The 23,630-nt window shown below is 39.7% G+C and overlaps 1 protein-coding gene across 2 annotated transcripts in view; it reads left to right on the top strand.

Moving 5' to 3' along the window:
- The window catches only part of STXBP5L (syntaxin binding protein 5L), a 209,107-nt gene that overhangs the window by 183,865 nt on the left and 1,612 nt on the right, over positions 1-23,630 (top strand). For both annotated transcript variants that reach the window (XM_075716216.1, XM_075716206.1), the window contains 5 exons: positions 1,859-2,029; positions 18,310-18,549; positions 19,497-19,857; positions 20,821-20,986; positions 23,409-23,520. In XM_075716216.1, the coding sequence (XP_075572331.1) occupies positions 1,859-2,029; positions 18,310-18,549; positions 19,497-19,857; positions 20,821-20,986; positions 23,409-23,520 (1,050 nt within the window). The remainder of the gene's footprint in view (positions 1-1,858; positions 2,030-18,309; positions 18,550-19,496; positions 19,858-20,820; positions 20,987-23,408; positions 23,521-23,630) is intronic.

Genomic DNA, 23,630 nt, shown 5'->3' with positions numbered 1-23,630 from the left:
GGGACTCACAAATGTTGTTGATGTTTCTATAGAATATGATTCTTTTTTACTCTGTTATGTTCCTTGCCACTTCCTAGGATCCCCCTGGAGATAATTAGATATCATGCTGAAACTCCTTCACACAAACTGAATTTTGAAGAAAGGAAACAGCTGGATGAGGATGTGTCTGTTGCTGAGGTTGAACAGTCAGCCTATGCCCTTGAACAAAGCCCCCAATCTCAAAGGGCTTTCTACTGAAATACATTTATAGTTCCAGCGTATTTTAGAAAATTCCCTAACTATTAAGTTGAATGAATCATCCACATCAGTTTTATATCTACTGTTAGCTCAGTTAATAGCCACATATTAAGAAATATGATAAGAATCATGAAAGTTGTGTCTCCTACAGAGCCATCTCATTATGCAGTACAGATACTAAATTGCTTTCTAAACTGTAATTCTGAACAATTCTTTCCAATTTTGTTCATTAAGACTGAACTGCTTTCACATGGAAAGGACATGACTTACACATTGGAAGACGACATATAATAGCACACTATATGCTGTATTCAGTATAGAATCTGTTTTATCATCTGAATATAGAAATAGCTTTTCATCATGTACAGTGGAGCTATCATGGCATGGTAACCAAGAAATAAATTTATCTTGGTATATTAACACTCATCTTTTCCTTGGATACAATACAAATCAAAGAGGGTTAACCAAAAATGATACTTATATACAGAATCTTAGAGACTAATCTAATTCTCAGATATAAATAACTTGACATTTAAAATGAAAGCAGAGACTCCAAGCTTGTCCTTACCTATAGTATTGAGCTTCCGTAGTTTTGAATAGAAATATTCAGCATGCTTGCATAAGTCTGAATTTTTGTTATGCTTATTACCTGCTGTTTACTTAAATTAGTAAGTATGAATTACCTGCTGACCAAAAATAATTCAATTATACCTGGGTGTATATCCTTTCATATGTTGAGGGGAAAATTGTGTTCAGTAATTCTTCTCATGTTGCCTTACCCAACATGAGAGGAAGAAAAATATCACATGAATGCTTTATAGTCCAGTTCATCCCATGCCGAACTCTGATCTAAATCTTGATCAGTGGATTGTTGTGGTTTAAAGACCTGTTACCAGTAATGAAAAAGAGACAAATGTAGGCAGAGTTTAAAGCAGCCATGTTTTGTTTCTCACCCCATCAGACGGCAGCATGTGCTGTGCTGATTGACTGTGGCCTCTAGCAGGGGTCCAAGGACTTAGCCTCATATCTTTCGATCTGTAGCAGAAAAATCAATTGTTCAGCAGTCAGTTTCCCTAGCAGTAAAATTAATCTATGTGCTATATAAAGAATAAAATATTTAGCAATATTATGGCTAGTTTTATAATTATCCCAAATAGTGGCAGTTAGATGCCTGTTTCATGCAGCTTCAAGTCAGGTAGGGAAGATGTCTAGCTCTAATTCTATCCTGTAGTAATTTACACTTGCAGTTCTTTATGAGAGCAAAAAGGAAAGATGGTTTTCAAATTTATTTGGTATCTGTTAGGAGACACACCATCAGGGATGACAGTGTTACCAGCATTATCTTGATAAATTGCTTTTTCACATAGGTCAAGAAAATGCTGTGGGCTCTGCAGCTGTAAGAACATGTACCAGTTCTATGTCCCTTGTTTTTTTCAAAGTATACCTTAAAGTTATGGTGAGTTATTCTTACATGTACATGCTGGGTTGAGAAAACAAATAAGTAGTTATTCTCAGAAGATTTGATTTAACCCATTCCTAAATATCAGAATGTACATCTCTCCTCCATTCTGAATTTCAGGAGCTGGCACTTTACCTAGCACTTTTTGCATTCACTTTCCAGATCATGTGAATGGTCACTGTACAAGTCCAACGTCCCAGAGCTGCAGTTCAGGAAAACGACTTTCCAGTGCAGATGTCTCAAAAGCAAACCGCCGAGGGCCTGGGAGGCCCCCCTTCAGAAAAGCGCAGTCTGCAGCCTGCATGGAGATTTCTCTCCCAGTCACCACAGAAGGTGGGTGGCAATTAGTATTTTGCTAGGTATTCATGAATTTCTCACTGGGTGTGAAAGCAAATAAGTTTAGCATGATCCTTGTCCTAGTCATTGCCCTGAACTGCTGTCTTCATCTGACTGTTTAGAATTAGAACAACCCTGTGTGTTAGTGTTGTTACTAACAAGCCTGCTCCTGAGCTCTGTGCTGCCTACAGATGTGGTATGCTGAACCTCACCGAACTCTTACAGCTGTCCCCTCACCTGTATGGATGAGGTGCTTTGTTCCAGAAAAGCGATTGTTCATAGCAGCTTATGTACAGTTATTGTGCCATCTAGTAGTACTAACATTTTAAACTCTCATTGTCTCTACTTATCAAGTCTGAAAATGAGTAAGATATTTTTAGAATGTGAGTTCAGGCTATGCACATATTTATTTATTGGTACTGAAGACTTTATAAAATTCCACAATCCCTGGCTACCATTTATGGTAAAAGTATAACCCATAATCTAATAAATTTTTTGTATTTATAATAAGTTTCTTACTTTAATGCTTGAAAAAAGTCTTCAAATCTTGCTCTGCCAGCATTCAGCTGATGTGTTTTTCTTCAATCTTGATAGTGTTCCCACTCTGCTGTTAGTGTCCTTGACCCTTGTCTCCCAGACTTCCAGCTCCCCCGCATTCCTGCAGTAGAATAATGCATTGTTTGTGCAGAAAAGCTTCAGAAAAAGCATAGCAATAAAATAAATGGTGTAGGACTGCAGTGTTAGTTGTATTCAATTTTAGTAATAGGTAAAAATTTAATAATATTTAAACAACAGAAATTATTAAAACCTGGATTTTTAAGAGAGTTAATTGTTTAAATTAATTATTTTATTATTAAAATATTAAACCCTATCATTTCTGTTAATTTTAACAATTAACACTTTTAAAAACCCAGGTTTTAATTTTAATCAAGTTGCAGAATAATTTCCTAAGTGCCTAAGAGATGATAATCTCCTGTGGCTATTTTCTGGGCTGTAGCATGGCCTGAACCCCCCGTGATGCTGTAAGTGATAGGCAATTGACAACACCATGACACTAGCCCTCTATCTTGCAAGGAAGCATTTGTATCCTAACCTGCCCACCTGCAAAGGTGCCTGCACCACAGAAGTTCTTTACAGCTGGAACCAGGACTCCCTAATTTTGCTGATCGTTAATGGAGACAGAGCAAGGGGAATTACATCACTCAAGAGTGTCTAATTTTGTATTTTTAAATGCACATTAATGCAAATACCTTTGTTACTAATGGCAAATTGCTAGAATCTTTGATTTTTTTTTTTCTTTATGGTAACATAAAATAGCAAATTCTTTTTCAGCCTTTCTTCTGACTACTGTGGGGATCACACAACAGAAAAATAGTGTCTAGGTGTGTGAGACCCTATAAGATAACATCCCAATTTGGCACAGAGGGTTCCAAGATTATGTTCTTGACTGGTATGGAGCTGATATCTCGAAGTCTGTTGCAGTGTTCTCTAGCAGCTCCTTCCATTTGATTTAAGATCAGCATTTACCTACATGTATCCATGCGACACAGAGCAATCAGAGGCTCTCTGCAAAATGGCTGCACTCACCGAAGGTGTTACCATCTTCCAACTATGACATTAGGTCTCTGGTAGAAGTCACCTCCCATCGCCAGAGGCTATCACACCAGCACAGATACTGGTGGAAGAGGGATCCTTTGAGTTGTCCCTTTCTGCTTAAGTACAGAAACATTTGGCTTACACAGCTTTCTATATTGGGTTACATTATCCAACTGCCTTTGCACTAAAGCAAATGAGAAGTGTCCACGTGATCTATTTTTCTGACTTTACTAGATAAGTATTAACATTCTGCAGAGGAACAGGGTCAAAAACTTGTACTGTCATTTCAGCTGACACTGCTGTTTCTTCAGTGACCATCCAGCCATCTCTCCTTTAGGAGAATGTTACAGTATCATGGACTCTTCGAAGATTAAGTCATAGGCTGAACAGCAAAAATGTTAAATTGCATTGTAGGCTTCCTATAATATATGACAAAGTGTAATCTTCAGCAATCATTTATAAGAAGTAATCCTGTTTAAATAATAAACCTACTATAAATTTCAGTTTTAACTTGCATTAATTAATGGCTTCTCTGTGAACATTGTACTAAAGCAGATTTACAGAGCTTTGAGGTGTGTATAAATTCCTGTGCACAAGGGCAGTTTTCATTTGCATAATCACCATTTTTCCTCCACATTATTTATTGATGATGATTATAACGTAACCCTTTCATCTACTTCTATGCGCTGCACAAATGTGGTAAGTACTGTTGTCATATAATAGCTCGTGGTGGAAAATATATCACTGCCAAAGTAGTTTCTATTGTTGTGTGGTTTTCTTCATCCTATGTAGTACCAAACTCTTCTGGAATTCTTGTGTGCAGATACTGCTGCAATATCAGCACTACATGTACATAACCAGGGCACAGTGCTACCTATTTCTTTTACGCTTCTTGTTTTCTTTTTCCTCCCATTCTCCCAGAGTAAGTAGGGTCACTGGCACACAGAACCTACAACAACCTAAGGTCCCACTGACCCTTGTGTACAAAACATTTAGGAACACAGTGATACTTTTGATGGCACGATGATGCTTTCTGCGTATCCATATCATGAAAGAGTCAGTTTCTATTGTTCATAACTCATTATAATACCTATCAAGTTTAATATTAAAGTATATCTCTTTCTAAAGATAGTCATCTAACTTCCTTTCAGGGACGTGGATTAAATCAAAGTAAGTGACATAACAAAATCCCTATTTAAAAGTATCAATGGTGTCACTTAAATGGTATTACAGCTCTCAGTAAGGTCAGTGAAATGACTGCTGCAAGAAAGAGCCAGACAGTCTGTAGAGTAATTTATATTAACATGTAATATGACGGGGCACAGTTTGGGTTTATCCTTGAGCATGTGGGTGTGTGTACAAGTCACCTTTCAGCAGGTCTATAGACTAAAATAATTTTCTGATTATTTATATTCTCATTAAAACAAAGCCATCTGTCCAACTTGTCTCAACCTGTTTTTAGATGCCTGTGGCATTAATCTTTTGACTTCTAGCTCTACTAACTGATCTGTCTGGAATGACTGACATTCCACCGTTCTTCATGCATCTTGAATTTCTAGCCATACTGTTTTGGCAAGTGATTTGATTTATTTCTGAAGGTTTTTACATTAAATAATATGGTGGAAGGTGGTATGATCCTTGAAAGATTCTTAGGCAGGGAGTAAGAAGGAGGGTGAGGGAGAAGAAAGATGAGAAGTTAAAAGGTTTGAGAAAGAATATACTGAGAATAAGCATTCTCTCCAAAATGTGGAACTGGCTTTGATCAAAACCTTCTGGTTGGGCTGTTCCAAAAGAGAAGGAAAAAATCCTCTCTGTAGTAAGAATTTATTGGCTACTCAGGAGTATATGCTGCAATAAACAATAGATGTATTCACAATAATTTTTTTTTTTTTTTTTTAATATTCTCATGTGGTGAATCAAGATACATCTTTTATGTCCTCACTAAAGAGGTAGTGTTTCAGGTTAGTATTTGGTAGGATTTTATTATTTTACCTGAGTAGAATTTTGATTAGAGATTGCTATCTCAGTAGTGTTAAGCACTTTTTATGTATTAAAAAAATAGTCTTTGTGTGTGGGTAGATGGTTCTTAACTTTTCTTAAGCTTGTCTCTGAGGCTCTGATAATACTTGGAGATTTTTTAATAATGTTTCCAGTTCCTGCTCTTTGCAACCTCTTCTAATTGATTTGATTAAAAAAATAATACATTTTGGTGACTAATCATAAGGTATCTATTAGAATAATAAATCAGTCTTCCTCTCTCACATTAGATTTCAAAATCTACTTATTTAAATCTGATCTTTTGGTACAATAGAAACTGTATTTCCAGCATTTTCATCAAGTGCATTTTCAAGCAACCTTCACACAATAAATTCTTCTGATTTCATTCCTGTTAGCTGATAGTCAAGATTTTGCTGACTCTTACCTGTTTATATGTGCAGAAGGATTCTTGATATAGAAACGTGTTTTTGAAGAATGTCTCTGCAATGATGAATCATAGGAAGAAAATGGAGGGAGGGGGGTGTCTTGTTTTCTGCTGGTCAAAATATTGCAAGCTGTTCTGTTTCATAAAGCGCTGATATTTCTTCTGCGCTCATAGAAGAATAATTCAAAAGCCAAGTAACTAGCAGAGGAGTGGTGTCTATGCTTGCGTGGTTACTGTTACTGCTTAAACCTATGACTTTTCCAGTCTCCTTGTCTAACATGGAAAAACTTGAAAAGCTCTAGAGCTTTTTAAACTCAAGTAGATTTTAATCCAAGCTGAAGATTACTGCTAATTCAGTTTCAAGGACTGGTATTTTTTTTCCCCAAAAAACCACTAGTATCTAGGTCAAATAGCTTGTTATGGTTGTATTTTTGTCAATAATTAGCCAGACATTTAATACAGCACTTCTCAAATACCATTTATGCTATTTAAAATGTTACATATTGTCCTGTAGTATCTTCTGGTTTCATAAATGCAGTATTCTCACAGCTATACTAACAAGTTCTGTAGTTACTCAATATTCTATATCTAATTTTAGCAAGAAATTAGAATTTTACCAGTTCGTAATAGCGTATTATTGATTCTAAACAATCTTGTTTTCACATACTTTTGAGTAAGCTGTTTCTTCCTTGCAATAATATAAGAATTTATTTGCATCATAAACAAAACCACAAATACAGGAAATCCCATTGTTGAATTTCTGAATTCTAAACGACCTCTAGTACTTTTCGACCAGAAGTTTTTGAGATTTAGGAGTTAGTGATTACATTTCTTTGATAAGGCTTTCTTGCACAGGTTGTGAACTACATTTTTTATTATCAAGTTAACATTGTGCTTTTAAATATCAACAGCAAGAAAGAATATACATGAATGCAAATTATTCTTACTCAACAAAATCCTTACACGTATCCAAAACAGTCCACCTCAGTCTAAGAGCTAATACTCCATAGTTGTTAAACCTGCTAAAGCCCGCTTTCCATCTAGAACAGCAGAGATCCCAGCCTGATCAAGAATTTCAGTGTAGATTAATAGGCCCAAAACATCTGCTTTTTTTCTGCATAGGAAAACAAAATCTGAATTTCAATCAAATTTTTAATTATAATTTTAGATTAAACACTGAATTAAAGAAAACAGTGACGTTAAAGAATAAAAATAAAAGCATTGTGGGAGGGAACTCAGTGTGGTTATACTTGTATAGCTGGTGGGTATATGGATGTGTGCACAGATACATATGCTGGCATGCAGTCCTCTTTGCTTTAATAAATTATGACTAACTCTGAGCAGTCTTTCAGATTTGATACTTCTTGGTTATTGCTTTTTCCAAGCATTCTGCTTCTTTAAGCTACTTTGAATTCTCCAAAAGGTTCTCTCTGCCATGACTTGCTAGTTGCCATCAAGAGCTTGTGCTGGCAGACTCTGCCAGTGTTTTCCTCCTTGCCTGCATTCACACAGAAATTGGAGCATTCTGTATATGTATGTCTATATGTGGTTATATCGTATGTCTTAGGAAGAAAGTAAAGGCAGAGTGGAGTTTTTCCTTTGAAATTTTGTGTTTGGCAATCTATTTTCTCCCACCAGCAGTGATAGAAAATTCTCTGTCTTCTTTTTATTATTTTTATTTCCCATTATGTAGTTTTTAACTAGTCCAGTTTAATCCCCCTTGACTAGAAAGGCCTTTTAGATCTTAGTGCTACAAACTTGCCTCTGAACAAGGAATCCTAACAAGGATTTGCTGTGCATTGTAATTTTCTATGAATGCTAAGAGCAGAGTCTATGCATTTGCTTTAGCTTTTCTTTAAAATAATTCAGTATCAGCCTTTACCTCAGCTTTTAGATTAACTCTTTTGATTATACGTAGTTAAAATTTGATATAGAGCACTTGAATTGAAATGTCACTGTGAGCTGGCAAAACGAACCACTCAAGAATATTTAGTCATTATCTTTAATAACCTTATAAAAAATTCTATGGCAAGTACAATACAATTTCCATTAAATAGATCCAGTATACTTTTATACTTGAAGTTTTTCTTTTGCATCTGCATATAGAATGACTAAAACTGTTTGGGGGATAAGTTGTTTTGTCTCTTGCGTGATTCTGTCCAATTTGTTTTGGAAATGGGTCGTAATTGGTATATACTATATACTTCAAACTTATTATTCAAAATTATTTGTGAGGATCACCGTATGAAGCTTTGTAGACAGCCTGGCAGAGCCTTCCAGACTTTTTTCCTGCTGGATTTTGGTTTAGGTTTTGGGGTTCTAGGGTGCTGAGTTTTTTGAGGCATTTGGTTTGGTTTTTAGATTCAGCAAATTTTACAATAATTTTCTGTGTACGTATGTCAGCCTGTTATTTTGGTCTATTGTCTCTATAACAAGGTTTCCAAAGTCTTAGGATCTATCTGTACCTTAATCAGTATTAGCCTGTAAATATGTGTGTGAAGCCATAGAGAAGGGCTGACATTTGCTCTTGTAGGTCCAAGTATGCCATAGTCAGGGTCTTGGAAATATGATACAGAGTTGTTATCTTATAAAAAGTCTGCAGCCAGAGGAACCAGGCACAGCTGATGTCATGCTGTGTGTTGCAGTATTTCCTACGTATCTTCTATACAATTTATATCAGGTTTTCTCTTGTCAGTTATGGCTATATTGTTATACTGTCTGCAGCAGTGCTGTATGCATAGCACATTGGATTTTTTTGGACTGGATGAGTGAATGTGACCATTAGGCTTCCTTCCCATGTGGCAAGGTGGGGGAAGAAGAGGGAGATTTCTGTTTTTATCACTGGCTCCTTTTTTCTTGGGTCTATTGGGTCTGAAGCCCACTTGTGGATGTGAACTAAATGATGGTGGCCTAGAAGATAATCACTGCGATTTTCAAAGGTAGTGGTTCCTAGGCCTCCAAGGAAAGAGAGAAACAACCTGGTTGCTTGATCTAGAAAAATATTGAAGAAAAAGCACAAAATTATTCAAATGCATGGCAGGGTACTGCAGAGAGGAAGGGAATAATCTGCTGTCCGTGTCTGCTGAGAAAAGGACAGGATGTAATGGACATAAATTACTTAGGCAGAGGCATGACTTCAGGGAGACAGTAGGGGGTTCATTTTGATCACAAGGGTAGTTAACCACAGAAATGGATTCTCTGAGGAGGTTACTGCATCTCTGGCAGGTTTTCAGAACAGCTCATACTCTCCACTGCATTCCCTTTGCCATGCCTCTCCATATTGCAGAGTGGATTTCTCATAGCCCAAGCAGCCAGCCAGACTGACACTTACCTGATCCACTGGGCATGTTACAGTAGTCATGGGACCACACTTCACGAGGCCCCTAAGTGCCATGGTTTTTTCAGAGCTAGGCTTTCGTAGCCAGTGGAAAAGCCCTTGGCTTGAAATTTTTTTTATTTCTTTCTTAGTGAGGGGATTACGGTGTTGCTTGTAAATCATTTCAATTTTGTTAGCATTTTAAGTTACTTTACATCATCATAACTAGTAACAGTAAGAATAGTATAACAGGAAGTAACTTAGAGACACTATGGTAAGCCATAGTATCCACTAACTGCTCAGTTTGTCACCACATTTCTTGTCTGTGCAGAGAAGCAGATAAGGATGTTGCATAGAGGACCTGTTCTACATCTAGAAAGTCTGTTCCTTACTGCAGAAAGCTTTATTCAAATAAAAAAGAAGTTATTAGGAAGTTGAATTATTTTTTCCTGTATTGAGCAAAATCACAGCATTTCTGGTCTAATGGGCACGGCAAGCTCAAAGATTTCCAAACAGCAAATATGTATGGCTGTAAGAAAACATTTGGCACCAAAAAAGCAAGTGTTCCAAGGAAGGATATGCCAGCATCTTCTGTAAGGTTTTCATATCTGTTTCAAAGTATTCAGTTTGAACACTGAACTGTAAGATCCATAGATTATTCGTGGAGAAATATAATTGTTTCCAGAAGTGACTTATCCATAGTGTTAGGTTCTTTTTTAGTTATGGTGGAGATGAGAGTGTGTGTGTGTGTTTTCTACTGTAGATAAAAGAAAATAAAAAACGTCTTCTTTTCCTGCTTCCTCTTAGAAAGGAGATGTAGAGAGATTTTAAAGGTGAGCAAGGGGCAAAGCCCAGTCTGCCTGTGACACAGACACATCAAAAATAATGGCAACTGGTCCTGAGAGTAAGGGGAGATGTAATATAATCATTTGGGCTACAAGTGGTTTGATAGAGTAGTGGGGGTGAGGAAGTCTTTTTGAGCCGTCTTAATGATATGCTGTTAAATGATTGCAGAGGGGAGAAGTGGGGAAAGGAGAATCTGCTGAAGTCAGTGGGAGATCTGCAGTTCACTTCACCAAAGCCAGGATTTCATCCCAAGTCTGCTGCTGACAACAATGTTCATGAACACCTAAAAAACATTACAGTATTTCATCATTGTTTAGTTGGGAACTGAATATGTCTGTGCCTCGAGAGTAATTCGCTATATGACATAAACAACTTTATCATCTAAGCTTTTCATATGTACTGGCAAGAAGCAGACCCAGATGTTTGAAAAGTAGAAGCAATCTAAATACATTTGAACACCTACTGGACGATACAAAATCCCTGTTTTTTCCCAGTGAATTCTTCATTTTAGCTGCACTGTTTTTGAACCATAACCCTTGCTTAGTTGTTTTCCGCCTCCAACATAATGAAGTTCACCATTATAAATTTTCATATCCAAGAGTAAAAAACTGTAAGGAACTGAAAAATGAAAGCAGTAATAGGCACAGTACTGTAAAAATATCATATTTCTGCAGTAGAGTTGCTGATTTGATTGCCCTTCTTTTAACCACTTACTGACTTTCCTTAAATACAGATTACATGCATGTAGGAAAAAAACCCGCGTATGTTTCATTTAGGTTTTCACCATCCACATTCTCATTCAGCCCACCTACCTCAATCATACCTTTAGGATGCAGTCTGAGAGAGAGTGCTTCTGAGAGTGGATGTCCTAACCAAATAGATCGGGCATGCCACTTGCCCAGGAAGTCTGGTAGAGGACATGCATAAAAAGTATGTTGTTACGGCAAAAGGGAGCCCAGCTTGTAGGTTGTTACGGCAAAAGGGAGCCCAGCTTCTAGACCCTAGTAATGGTGTTCAAGTTCCCCAGAACACATTCATATTTTATATTAGGTCCACAGTAAATAAAAAACAGGGCCAGAAACCTTAGGCTTAGCCTCTCAGCTGACCATTGTAGCCATCAGGGGCTCAGCTTCCAGGGGAGACATGTTCCTCATTATATACCTCATGGGCACAGATGCAAAAGGCACGGATGGATGGAGTCAGTCCTCTTAGACTGATTTGTGTCTACAGCTTATGGCCTCCAGCTTTCTGCTGAAAGCTATAATTACCATACAGCAAAAAGCCAGTGGAGCTGTGGTCATTTAGACTGAATCATAATCTTTATCGGATCTAACCATGGGTTTCTCTCAGATGTTTAAGTGGAGTTTAAGTGTGTGTCTGCGTAAATCTGGTCACAAGAGAGCTTGCAATGCCCTGTGTCCCTGGAAAAAGCAGTGGGGGGAAGTTGTCTAAAGACTGAGGTGCCTTGTGAAAGAGCATGTCTAATGGCCAGGAAAGGCCTGGGAAGAAATGGAGAAGAGCCTTGCTTGGATGCATGTACGCTGCTGGTGCCTAAATTCCAACTCTGTTGGCCTAGATAGAGTTTATGTTTTCTTTTTCCTTGGAGTACATTTTCTGTCAGGTTCTAGTAGGATGTTAGGATCCACTCGTTTTCTTACAGGAAGCTGGAAATTTTCCTTGTTTTTAAAACAACCAACTAAATGAAAATTTTTTGCATTCACTGAATGTCTAGTCAGTTTTAATTTCAATGATTGTTTGATTCCAAGTTAAGCTACTTTCACACTGTACTCTAGGCATGTTGAATTTGGAGGGCTTGTTTTGCACCGCATGCTCAACTTTAGCATTTTGCTGCTTGCTAGCAATCACTTCAGATCAACATAAACTGTTTTTCTACATCTGAAATAATTTTTGAAACATTTTTGGAAATGGAACATGCCATTGGGTGGTTCCTGGTACTTCTGTGGCAGAACGGAATAGGTGGTGGGCTGTTGTGTACAGAGAACTAGGGGAGAGTATAGGAATATTCTGAGATTTTTCAAGTTATGTGAGAATAGCTGTTCCAAAGGGTTTTCGTAAAGCAGAGCTTTTCTAACTACACTTCAGTTACACAAGCAGAGGATCTGTCAGAGAGGAAAAAAAGTGTCCTTTAAAATGCTTTCACTTGCTTCTTTTTAACGTTAACTATTTTGATTTTGTTATTGAATGAACCCAAGGTTTTTATTCTATAATGCCTTTTGTCTCCTCCTTATTCTTGGGTACTTCCACATATGAAAGTTACACAACATACCATTCTTTCCCAATGTTATGAAAGACACTTCAGCAGAATGGATATTTTAGGTTGGGATTTAAGTTCTAGAGAATTATGAACTCTTTGATTAAAAAACATATGTCCAAACTTATAATCTATATCCAAATTGAGCTCTTAGAGATCTGAATGTGAAGGCAGTTTGCTTGTGTAAGTAAAGGGATGTGATTCATACAACTGAAGTTTGATAGATTACTTGCTGTAAAGATCTCTCACATTTTTATCTTTCTATAAAAATGCTTATTTGTACTTCATTTTCAATATGAAGAATAGTTCTGCCCTAAGAGTTCCCTTGTGTTCTTAAAACATGCTGAACTAAAACCTAAGCCTGAACTTTTCTATATTCTGGAAATATCAAAATAAAGATCCAAGTCTGGTGACTTGAATCTATTTTCTCTTTCAGGCCTTTATTTGCCATCATTTACATCAGTCTTGTATCAGAATAATTCTATGAAGCCATGCAGGTTACGCTGCTATAACTGCAGCAACTTCAGGAGACTACATTTCAGAACTTTTTCCAGGGAGGGTCAAGCATCCCACAGGTGTGAGCTCTGTGTAAGCGCAGACGTAGCCACCCTGGTTTGAATGCTCTGGAAGCAGTATATTCACAGGCTTTTCAACATAGTTTTAGGGAAACTTATTTGAGTTGATCAGGTAGGAAATCATTCATAGTAAAATTCCAGATTATTATTGCGTTGTTTGTGCTCAAGACAACTGCTGCTGCTTTCTAGTGAATTGCTTTATGTGGAATGCAGCTTTAGAGCAGTGCTATTAAAATGTGTTTGAAGATGTTTTTAGCCAAGTAAACATGCAGTGTTCTTAAATGTGTGAAAACCCTGCAGCGTTACTTCCTGCCCCTTTCTCCTCTGTGTTGCTGAAGCATTGCCATCAGTAATATGGTTCGGTCTCTGTGATGTTACTGTGTGCAAATTAATGTTTGAAGTATAATTCCTTTACTGTATGTTTACACTGGCATTCAGAGCTTTGCATGCTTTCCTGACTATATAATTTAAAAAGTGACGGATTTCTCTTAAAATTTTAAGATTATGATCCTTAAACTGGCAAATGTTTTAATCGTTTCATTAGCTTCTGTTAGGTCTGATATTTGGGATTAAAACTTTTAGAAATCTCCAAGTGAGGAGAATATAAACCATTTAATTTTATTGCCAGAATATAGCGATTTCCATATCAAAAAAGGTCGATTTTTGTATATGTTTTATAAGCAGATCAATTACTTGGTACGTTAAAACCAGGAAACGACCGATAAATAGTATCCAAGACACTGACAGTCAATTGCAAAACTCTTCAGTAATAAATGCAAACATTTGCAGTGAAAATGTTGACCTTTGTCAGTGGTAGTTTTCTTTCATTCCTCATAACAAGTGATGCTTTTACTTTAATGATTCCTAACTTCAAGAAGAAAATCACTTTATGCTTCTGTGTTAGTGCCAAATCCATTCTTTTAGAATAATCACAATGACAATTTCTTGGAAGAGATGTGAGGATGTGTTCCCCTTACAAAGCCTTTGCTGCAGCTGAGAACGTGGAAGTCAGAACATTCCACTGAAGATGCACAAGTCAGTGGCATAAATATTTTCATTAGTACCCTCCCTCCTATTTTTTTTTTAATTCCATGGGAAAGTAAGAAAATTCCAATTTTATTTCTGCTGAACAAAAGGAAGTTAGGAAAAAAAGAAATCTCTGCAAGCGCTCTGTAAAGGTGACAGTTGAAATACATGGAATCATTTACTCAAATTATCTTTTTAAATTCTCAGAAAAAAACCCAACCCTAAATTAAACCTCTCCTAGACACCAGTGCACTGCAGCAGGACAGCTGTGTCATGCAAGAAAAGAGCTAGGACAACAACTGCTCGGGGTGCTTTCGTATAAATGTCATGATGACGGTTGGCTCAATTGTTCTTGTCCTTTTGCAATGCATGCGATTTTGTGGCAGTAGGTTACATTTCCAGACGGGCAATGCTTCAGCAATTACATGGAATCAGTACACTCTCACACGACGAGCGTCACTATACTGCTCACACATGGATGAACAAAGGTAAGACTCAAAAGCAGTGGCTTCATTTTTATCCTAGCATGTGAGTTGAAGTGTCCTGTGTGTTTCTGTCAGTTAGGTGGGTGGCAAGTTAGAGGTTTTGCAGTTGCTTTTAAATCAGAAGCCTTCTATTTGTGTGCTGCTGCTCATAGCTGCAATTTAACAATCTGTCCGGTGTTACGGAGCAAGTTGGTTCCTGGGTGTCCATCTGCATCTCGCTAACCCAAACGAGGCATAGGACAGGGCTAAATGAAAATATTTTGAAGAAAGCAGAACTCCTTGTAGGAGAGTAGTGGTATTTACATTGTGTGGCCTTAACCCATGGAATGCAGTTTTTTGAAGTGCACTGACTGCAAATAATAATACTTTTGCTCAGAGCTGCTCATAGTCTAACAGCCTGAACAGCAGCATCTCCCAAATGATAGTCACTTGTTAGCTCTCAGGGGACACTGGACCCCTCTGATGGTGCTTTCAGCTCCTCTGCTGCTAGCTGCAGGAACAGCCTGGAGACCTATTTGGGAAAACGAAGAGCCAAGAAATCCAGGTCTGCAAGAGGAAGAGGAGATAAAAGGACAAGGTCACCTCAGAGCGGCGACTGGGTGGGAGCAGAGGGATCCTGGGAGTTGGATATGTGCGTCTCAGAGAAAAGGGAATACTGGACTCCTTCAAAGCAGGAGGTGATTTAGAGGCAGGAGCACATTTACCAGAAAGTGTCATATAGCAGGACGTTCTGCAGAGGAGGAGAAGAGGGAAAGAGAACCAAGGAGCAGAAACATTTCTGCCTTTCACATATGAACGTCCCGTCCCCTTACTGAAGGAGGGAGTCCAAATAATCTTGGTTTGGCCTAGGTTACAGGGAGTACCCAGAAGTGGTCCTGGTTCAGACTCATGCAGAAAGATGTGGTAGCTGACATTCTTGCTACACCCATCATGCAGTGTGAGAAAAGGAAAATATAAGAGAAACCCCAGAATATGGCAGTGAGGTTAAGGATTACTGCAGATTGGCAGTGTTCATACAGGACAACTTTTAGAAGATGGGACATCATTTTAAAACATAGGAATTATGCTACGGAAGGATATGGCAAGTTTTTTAAATTTCCCAAAGAAAGTGCTTTTTTTTTCTGTAGGATACAGTGGAGTGGTTTCTAAATAGAGAATTTGGGGTATAAGCTCTTTGAGAAAGGAGACCCAGGAAATAGGCCTAAACTAAATTTTATCCCAAAACCTAGGAAGAGGAGAGATTTCTACCTTGCTTTAGAGCTAGCCAATAAAGTCACATAGTGATTGCAGCCTTTCATAGGTTTTGGTTTGCTGTTCAGATATGTTTAATGACATCAAATTTTGACATGTTTCATGCTGGTCTTTAGAATTTCAGTTTGAGCAATGTATTTAATAGAAAATGGCACAGTATGTTCCCAAAAGTGTCTCAAAGATTATATCTGTTAGTGTCAGTCCTGTGAAGATGTATTAGTTAACTGTACTGCACAGGAGTGAGGAACATTTCTTGTTAATTTAAGGAGGGAGAAAGCTTGATGACACATGCAAATGGCACATCATATATTTTAAGTTCCGTGTGTGTCGCCTACACTAACTGCATTTGTCCTTTCAACATCTTTCTCAGTTTGAGCACCACCATATTTGAATTTTATGTGACTGTGATATTAATACACCTGTTAAAGAGAAAATTAATTACATAATAACATTTTTTTAAAAATTAGGTACCCTTTGGGGGAAAAAAAAGATATGTATGTGGAGCCCTGATGACCTCTGCCTTAAAATTGCTGTCTTCCCCTTCTTTACCCGGCAGCTCTCACTGTGCTTAGGAAGGAGCTGGGCCAACCAGTCCACTGCAGAAGTACAAAGTGCTTGGGGTTATGGGAGACACTAATTCTTAAGGTGTTAGAAGCTGTGTTTGCACATGAATAAACAATCCCAGTTTTATGCAGATACATTTAGCAGTACTGAGCCAGAACTAGAGAGCTACAACAGTGCCTACATGAAGAAGGTGAAATGGCGTGAGGAAAAGGCAGTACTTGGAAGTCAAGTGGACCTAAGTTTCTCTTCCGTGAGAGTGGAACTGAAGTGCCAGGGCCAGCTATCCTGTGGAGCTCCTGTTTGACAAGTTACAGGTGCCCTCAAAGAACAGAAGCTGGGCTGAGTGTGAAAGAGCAGCAGGAGAACCTGCCCCATCCCTGTGTGCCAGCTTTTAAGGTAGCATATGTAGTAACGCTTGCTGTGGTTCTCTCCAGTCTTTCGCAGATAGTTGCTGTGAAGAGGATAATTTCAGCAGTTTACACTGAGTCATCTGGGTAGGGAAATACAATGCTGCAATACGTTGCCTGAGGAAGAGATTCACCAGCAAAACTGCTGCTTCTGGTGGAGAGCAGGAACCATATCTACAATATGAGGATTAGCCCAGTTTTAAGTTGGAGTATGTGAGAAAGTACTGTTTCTAATCTTATTTTTCAACCATGGCAGAAAGTATTCCTCTTTTTAGACATTTCTACTGGCTCTGAAGAGACAGCTCTCTCTTCTGTGCGATAAGAATAACAACTTCACACCAGACACAGATGTACTTCGTAATGATAGGTTCAGAAGTGAGGCTTTTATCTCCGATCCAATAGCTACAACTATTTCTCCATCTCCAGAACCTCCTGGTCCTCTAGTTGTTATTGTCATAGAAGAGCATGTGAGGTTTCCAATGATCTAGCCCTATCTTTGACTCCAGGTTGGTAGACAGCAGCACTGGCACAAATTGTTTTGCAAAGACTGTGCTAGCAGCCAGCCCTGCTCTCTTCTTCCCTCTGGCTCCTTTACTCTTCAGTAACTTTTTAGCCTCAGTGTGCTTTATAGCCGCCAGTGTGTTGCCACCGACAGTCACCACTAATGCCAGGAGCTCCCTTGCACAGCTTTGTGCTTCCTGCCTGGCACTAAGCAAAGCAAAGTGGAGATCCTTAGCCCTACAGCAGTCAGACCCTGTTCGTTTTTATTTCTCTCTGAAAAGCTCAGAGAGTGTCTCTGTACTTCTGTATTTGCAGTGAGGACAATACAGTGCTGTCTCCACCTGGCTCTCGCTGTTGCCTGTTAAAGTTTAGGTGGAAAGATGAACAGTGCCGGCTCACTGTGCAGTTGTTGCCAAGGGCACAGAGCAGGTTTCTCACTTCACTCCCTGGGAAGCCAGAGTTGATTTGTACCCTGAGACGTTTTGGATGCTGGGATCAGTTTAGCAATGGGCATCTTTTCCCCAGAGAGCAGTTATTAATAGCTTGACAATAAACGATGGCTGTGAACGCAGCCCTCGAACGTCCTAGTGATGGAAACGAGCAGAGCAAAGGACACGTGCTCTGAAGTTGGTAATGGCGTCTCCCTTCATGTCCTGCAGCAGTGAGATACATGGATTAATTTTAAATGCATTGGTAACATATGGGTCTAAAATTATTTTCTGCTATTTAGAACAAGTCCTTTGAGCTATGGCTGTTGTAAATTCTAATTAGTCTATGCTAATCTCCATAATAAGCAGCTACTTCTAATGCAGATCTAACTGATGAGGTCTGACAGCATTTTCCACACTTATTTATACACTGGCAGCAAGCTGGTATCATGCTAGTATCGGAATATTTGCTCAGATTATGAAAACTCTGTATTTTCTGTGCTCTACAGGGAGTTTGTATTTGCTGCAGGCTTGTGCCTGTTCTGGGACTGCCAACTTATGCCTGTTTGCTTGTATTTATTTATGCAGAAAATAGGGAAAACTCCTTCAGCCGTTCCCGAAGCTCCAGCGTGTCCAGTATCGACAGGGACTCAAAGGAGGCAATTACGGCTTTGTACTTCATGGAGTCCTTTGCCCGAAAGAATGACTCCGCTGTCTCCCCCTGTCTCTGGGTTGGAACGGGCCTCGGTATGGTCTTAATCCTCTCCCTTAATCTGCCTGCCAGTGACGATTTACGGCAGTCAGAGCCAGTCATGGTGTCGCCAAGTGGTAAGAGTGCAGCTCTTTTCCTATTTATTATCTGTCTTGGTACAACAGGGGGAATAACTGCATGATTTTGTGTGGCCTTTTGGACAGAAATTTCTCAATACATGTATCAAGCAATGGCTGCTCACTACATAGAGGGCACACAGGTAAAGATAGATGCTCGCAAGAGATGCACAGCTTCGTGGACTGAGTCTCTTTGGTTGTGTTATTTCCAAAGATTACCTTGTACCGTGGGCAAAGTTAGACGTTTCCTGTGAGGAAAGGGAAATTAGCAGAGTTCCTTCACATTGTGAAATTACAGTCCTGTGTACAGCTCTGATGCAATCTATCTGGGATGCTGTGAACAGTTTGGCTGTTTTGCTATCAGAAAGCTGCAGAGAAGCAGAAGGTGGTTCAGGAAAGGAAACAAAAATGTTGGCAGGTTGATGTACCAGGAGAGATCCTTGGCTGACTGAGTGACAGATGGTGTAGCAGAGAGAACAGAGGGCTGAGAGAGGTCAGGTCTGAGGAGAGGCAGTATGTACTTAGTATGTTTAAAGTAAAATAATGACAAAAATCAGAGGATGCACAGGAATACAGGATTCCCACCCCCGGTTTGTTTAGAAAAACAATGCTGAAAGGTCACCAAGACTAATTTGACTGCTGAGGAGTTATGTACCCTACTAGTATAATGTAGAGATAAACAGCTATCTTTATGGTATTCAACAGGATGTATTCTGTAGATTATTTGATATAGGCTGCCTGAGACCTTTTCAGTACTGGCAGCCTGTTTGTTCACTTTCTTGTGTGGTCAGGAAGAACTGAGCAAGGAAGACTTGTCACCTTAGATAGGTTAACCCGTTTGCTCTATTTTCAAAAGCTGAATGTCAGCTATGCTGCATACGTTCACAGTACTGACAACCAGTTTCACTGTGGTGCCACTGCCAGTGAGAGGAAATTATATTTTGCAGGCACAGTTCTGACACTGAAGGGAGCCGTGCTGACCTTTGCGTGCTTGGACTGCATGGGGACGTTGACACATCCACCGTATGAAGTATGGAGGGACCCACACAGTGCTGATGATGGTGAAAAAACAAGAAAAAGGAAACTTGTCATGCATTCCCCTTCCTCCTCCCAGGATATGGGTGATCATCAATTTGCAGTCATTTGTTCAGAAAAACAAGCCAAAGTCTTCTCATTGCCTTCCCAAACATGTCTTTATGTCCACAACATCACCGAAACGTCCTTTTTATTGCGAGCAGATGTGGTCACCCTCTGTAACAGCGTCTGTCTGGCGTGCTTTTGTGCCAATGGGCACATCATGACACTGAGGTACTTATCTAACTAATCTTGTGGCAAAACTAAGCAAAGAGGTGGCACAGTGCCATCTTGTTCCACTTGTGTTTGCTCCAGAGTGTCTGATGCTCTGCATTAACTCCCTGGTGGGTGCATTTAATTCCCTGCCTTGCCCACTGCCATACCTGTTCCTTGGCCTGTCTCCACATGGGGAGTTAAGGCAGCCACACAGCAAAGCAAACTCCTTTATTTCATAGTAATCCCCCACCCATGACAATTCATGGCTCTTGATTTTTAACTATCGTAAAAGCTAATTTTGCTCAGTTATGGTAAGTCAGGTATAGAGGAGTAGACAAAAAGCCAGGCATAGAAAGGGTACTGTTTATCCAGTGTGAAGTAGCAAGTCCCACTCTTGCCATTTCAGAAGATTTTCCACTTGGAGCACTTGGTTTCTCTTCCTTGTCACCTCCACCACTGAGCTGACCGCGCAGTAACCCTGTAGTCATGCCCTCGCCTTGCCACATCCCCTTTCCCCAGCCAGGCCATTTAAATTTTGGAAAGTGCCGTCCAAAACAGTGAACGAGGAGAAGCTGGAGAATAGCAGATGTGATGCTGGAGCCTTTGTCTGTAGGATGCAAGCAGGGCCCTGCCATGCCATTTCCCGCAGTGGCCCATGTGATAACTGGGGGCAGGCCTTACCCTGTAAACTGTCCAGCCATGTGGCACAAGCCATACTGTGTCACATGCACATCCCAAATCCAGACAGTAGCAGAAGCCTAAGGATCATTGCAGCAAGGCAGCTGAAACTTCTCCATGCAGGGAAACAAAGTATGACAATGAGGCAGCATGTTTATGGCAGAATTTTTCAGCTTAGAGCTGCACTTTAGGTATTGCGGTTATGAAAAGCATAAACTTAAATACTGGTTTAAAATGCAGCCACAGAGAAGGTGTACCATGGGTGGCAACTGGTGACTAACCTCGGTATCTGCTCCTCTTCAGCTTGCCCAGCCTTCGCCCACTGCTGGACATCAATTATTTGCCTGTAACAGACATGAGGATAGCGCGGACCTTTTGTTTCGCCAACGAAGGGCAAGCTTTGTATCTCAGCTCTCCCACAGAGATCCAGCGCCTGACCTACAGTCAGGAGATGTGTGACAATCTGCAGGTAGGGCTCAAACCCTTACTTTGGTGCCTTTCTGCTTGTGTGGGAGGGATGGTGGCCTGACTCGTCAAATGTAAATTGCCACGTGTATACTGCTAGATTTTAGCATTTGAGGTGAAGGCTGCGCTGCAGGAGCAGTTCAGATGTGTTCCTCTCCACGTGCCCTGGCTGAATGATGCCAAAGCAGCAGAGAGAGGTCAGCAGCTCTGTCGCTGTTTAGACTTTTTCATGACACTATCACCTTGCTCCTGTGCCCTAACGGCTGGCCCGAGCCTACAGCCTGCCCGCACGTAATTTCAATTCTCTGTACAGAGGCAGATTTGTGCCCAAATGGGACTCTTCACAGCCTGCTTCTCTCAAAGTCCTACTGTATGAAAGACCAACTGTTAAAAATGACTGAAGGGAAAGAAGAGGAAGCTACCCATGGATAGCAGCTACAGCAGTTGGTACCAGCGTGTGTCCAACCATACAGCAACTGCCCCAGTGAAAATATGAAATCTTTCCCATATTTTTATAATTTTTTTATTTTAACTTTAAAAAATATCTTAGTACCTGCAGCTTTCAGTAGATGAGACAAAACAGTGTGGTTAGTATCAAAAAATATGCTCTGTTTTAATATATTTTTAAATTGTTTACCATTGGGTTTACTCCAATAATTGGTACTGCCCTTCTTCCGCATGAGGAAAGCATCTCCCATTTTACATTAAAATACAGTAGCTATAGAAATGGTCTAATTAAAATAATTTATCTTGAGCAAAAGGTCTTTACAATGTTAGATTTGATTGGGGTTTTTTTTACAATGAAAATGCAAATTAAAATGTCATTTACCGAAGAGGAGGAATTGTGAGAGGTTACAGGGAGAAACATGAGTAATAAAAGGGAAAAAAAAAAAAGGGGGGGGGAGGGGGGATAAGTTCTAGGTTATATAATTAGCAGTGAACTGGGATAGAAATATGAAAGAAATGGTCCTGCCAGCACTCATTATGCTCTAGGGAATACCATGTGCTGAGCTGCTCAACTCACATCACAGCACTGTCTGTCTCAAGTCTGAAAAAGCACTAAGAGTGAGCATTGCACACAAGCCCTTGTGCATCGGAGAAGAGATTATTTTGCAGGGAACCAATTTTAAGACAATCAAAAGGTTTGATCAATGTATCTTAGAATATGGACCAGTAGTGAGAGGCTGTTACAAGCTAGATTTTTTTATTAACCGTAATAGCATCATATGACAACCAACCAAAGGGAAACACAGCCCTTCCTTTTCTGAACTGCCAGACTGTGGCTCCTTATGTCTTGGCTTTTATGCAAAGAGGACAGAAAGTAAAAGGCTTGCATAGTCATTATATGTGTACAAAAAGCAGATGAGGCAGTATCACCTGCTACCTAGGAAAACAAAGCCAGGCTGCATGAGAGCCTCCACTTAGGCTCGAAGGGCTGCAGTAATTTTTCTCCCCAGAGCAGGTGACTGTGCAGAGGAGCAGTAAGTGTGAGTCACAGCGCTGTCCTAGCACTCAGCCTCCCAGGAGCCAAGTGCTTTGTGCAGCAGAACAGCTGTATCTGCCCGCTGAGGCTTGGATGAGCAAACACAGAGCTGAGCAACAGGGCAGCAACTGTTCTCGGTGCACACAGCCTCAGTGGTTTCAAACACTAATGGGGCTGCACACTTTCTTTGATAAAACTGATAGTTTTATTCCAGAGAGCCCACTTTTCCTAGTACTGCTGCAAATAAATCGGAGCCTGAGATTTGTTTGGGTTGACTGCTCCAAGATCTGGCACCATGACAGTGCCTTCAACAGACATGCTTATTTAGCATTACTGATGGCACTGCCAACATGCACAGTAACTGGGGGGAGTTTGTATGGAAGCTGATGGGATTTTGGTTAAAAAAAACCCCAAACCCCACAACACCAAAAAAAACCCCCCACAACACCCACCCCCAAAAACCCAAACAAACAACAAACCACCAAACTCTCTGAACTGCTAGCAAGCACTGAACTCGGGTATGCTATAAAGAGAAAACAGAGCGAGTGCCCTGCTTGCCTGGATAATCTCTAAAGCAAAACACGTAATTCACAACAAATTGTTTATTCAATTATAGTGTTGCCTCTACTGTTTCTAAGCAAACTGTGATCTTATCACTGGTATTTTCACTCTGTATTGCTTATAAATTTTTTTTCTCTGTGGTTATGAACATAAGACTAGGCAGTGACAAACCAAGTCCCTTTGAAAGCATGAGTGAATTGAGTTAGCCCAAGTATTTGCCTGTCATGAGACACAAATGTTAAGTACTGTTCACACAACAGACTCTTTTAAGACTAGGTGATTAGATCCAATGCGTGTGGCTCGTTAATGCAGAGAAAGAAAGCACCTAGAACTGCTTTCACCTCACTAATTTTTCACATGGACTTTTGTCTGCTTTTGCTAGGATATGCTTGGGGATTTGTTTACTCCTGTGGAAACACCAGAAGCCCAAAACAGAGGCTTTCTCAAAGGACTTTTTGGAGGAAGTGGACAAGCTGTTGACAGAGAGGAGCTTTGTAAGTAATTTATTGGGCCTTTTTTTTTTTTTTTTTTCTCCAGAAATTATTTCATGGGATCCCTTGCCCTTGTCATCTAGGAATGGAGGGGTACACAAGATTTAGATCAT

This window comes from Pelecanus crispus, chromosome 1, assembly GCF_030463565.1.
Source record: "Pelecanus crispus isolate bPelCri1 chromosome 1, bPelCri1.pri, whole genome shotgun sequence".
Lineage (NCBI taxonomy): Eukaryota > Metazoa > Chordata > Aves > Pelecaniformes > Pelecanidae > Pelecanus > Pelecanus crispus.
The sequence above is the reverse complement of the archived record's forward strand: the minus strand, read 5'-3'. Positions and strand labels throughout refer to the sequence as shown.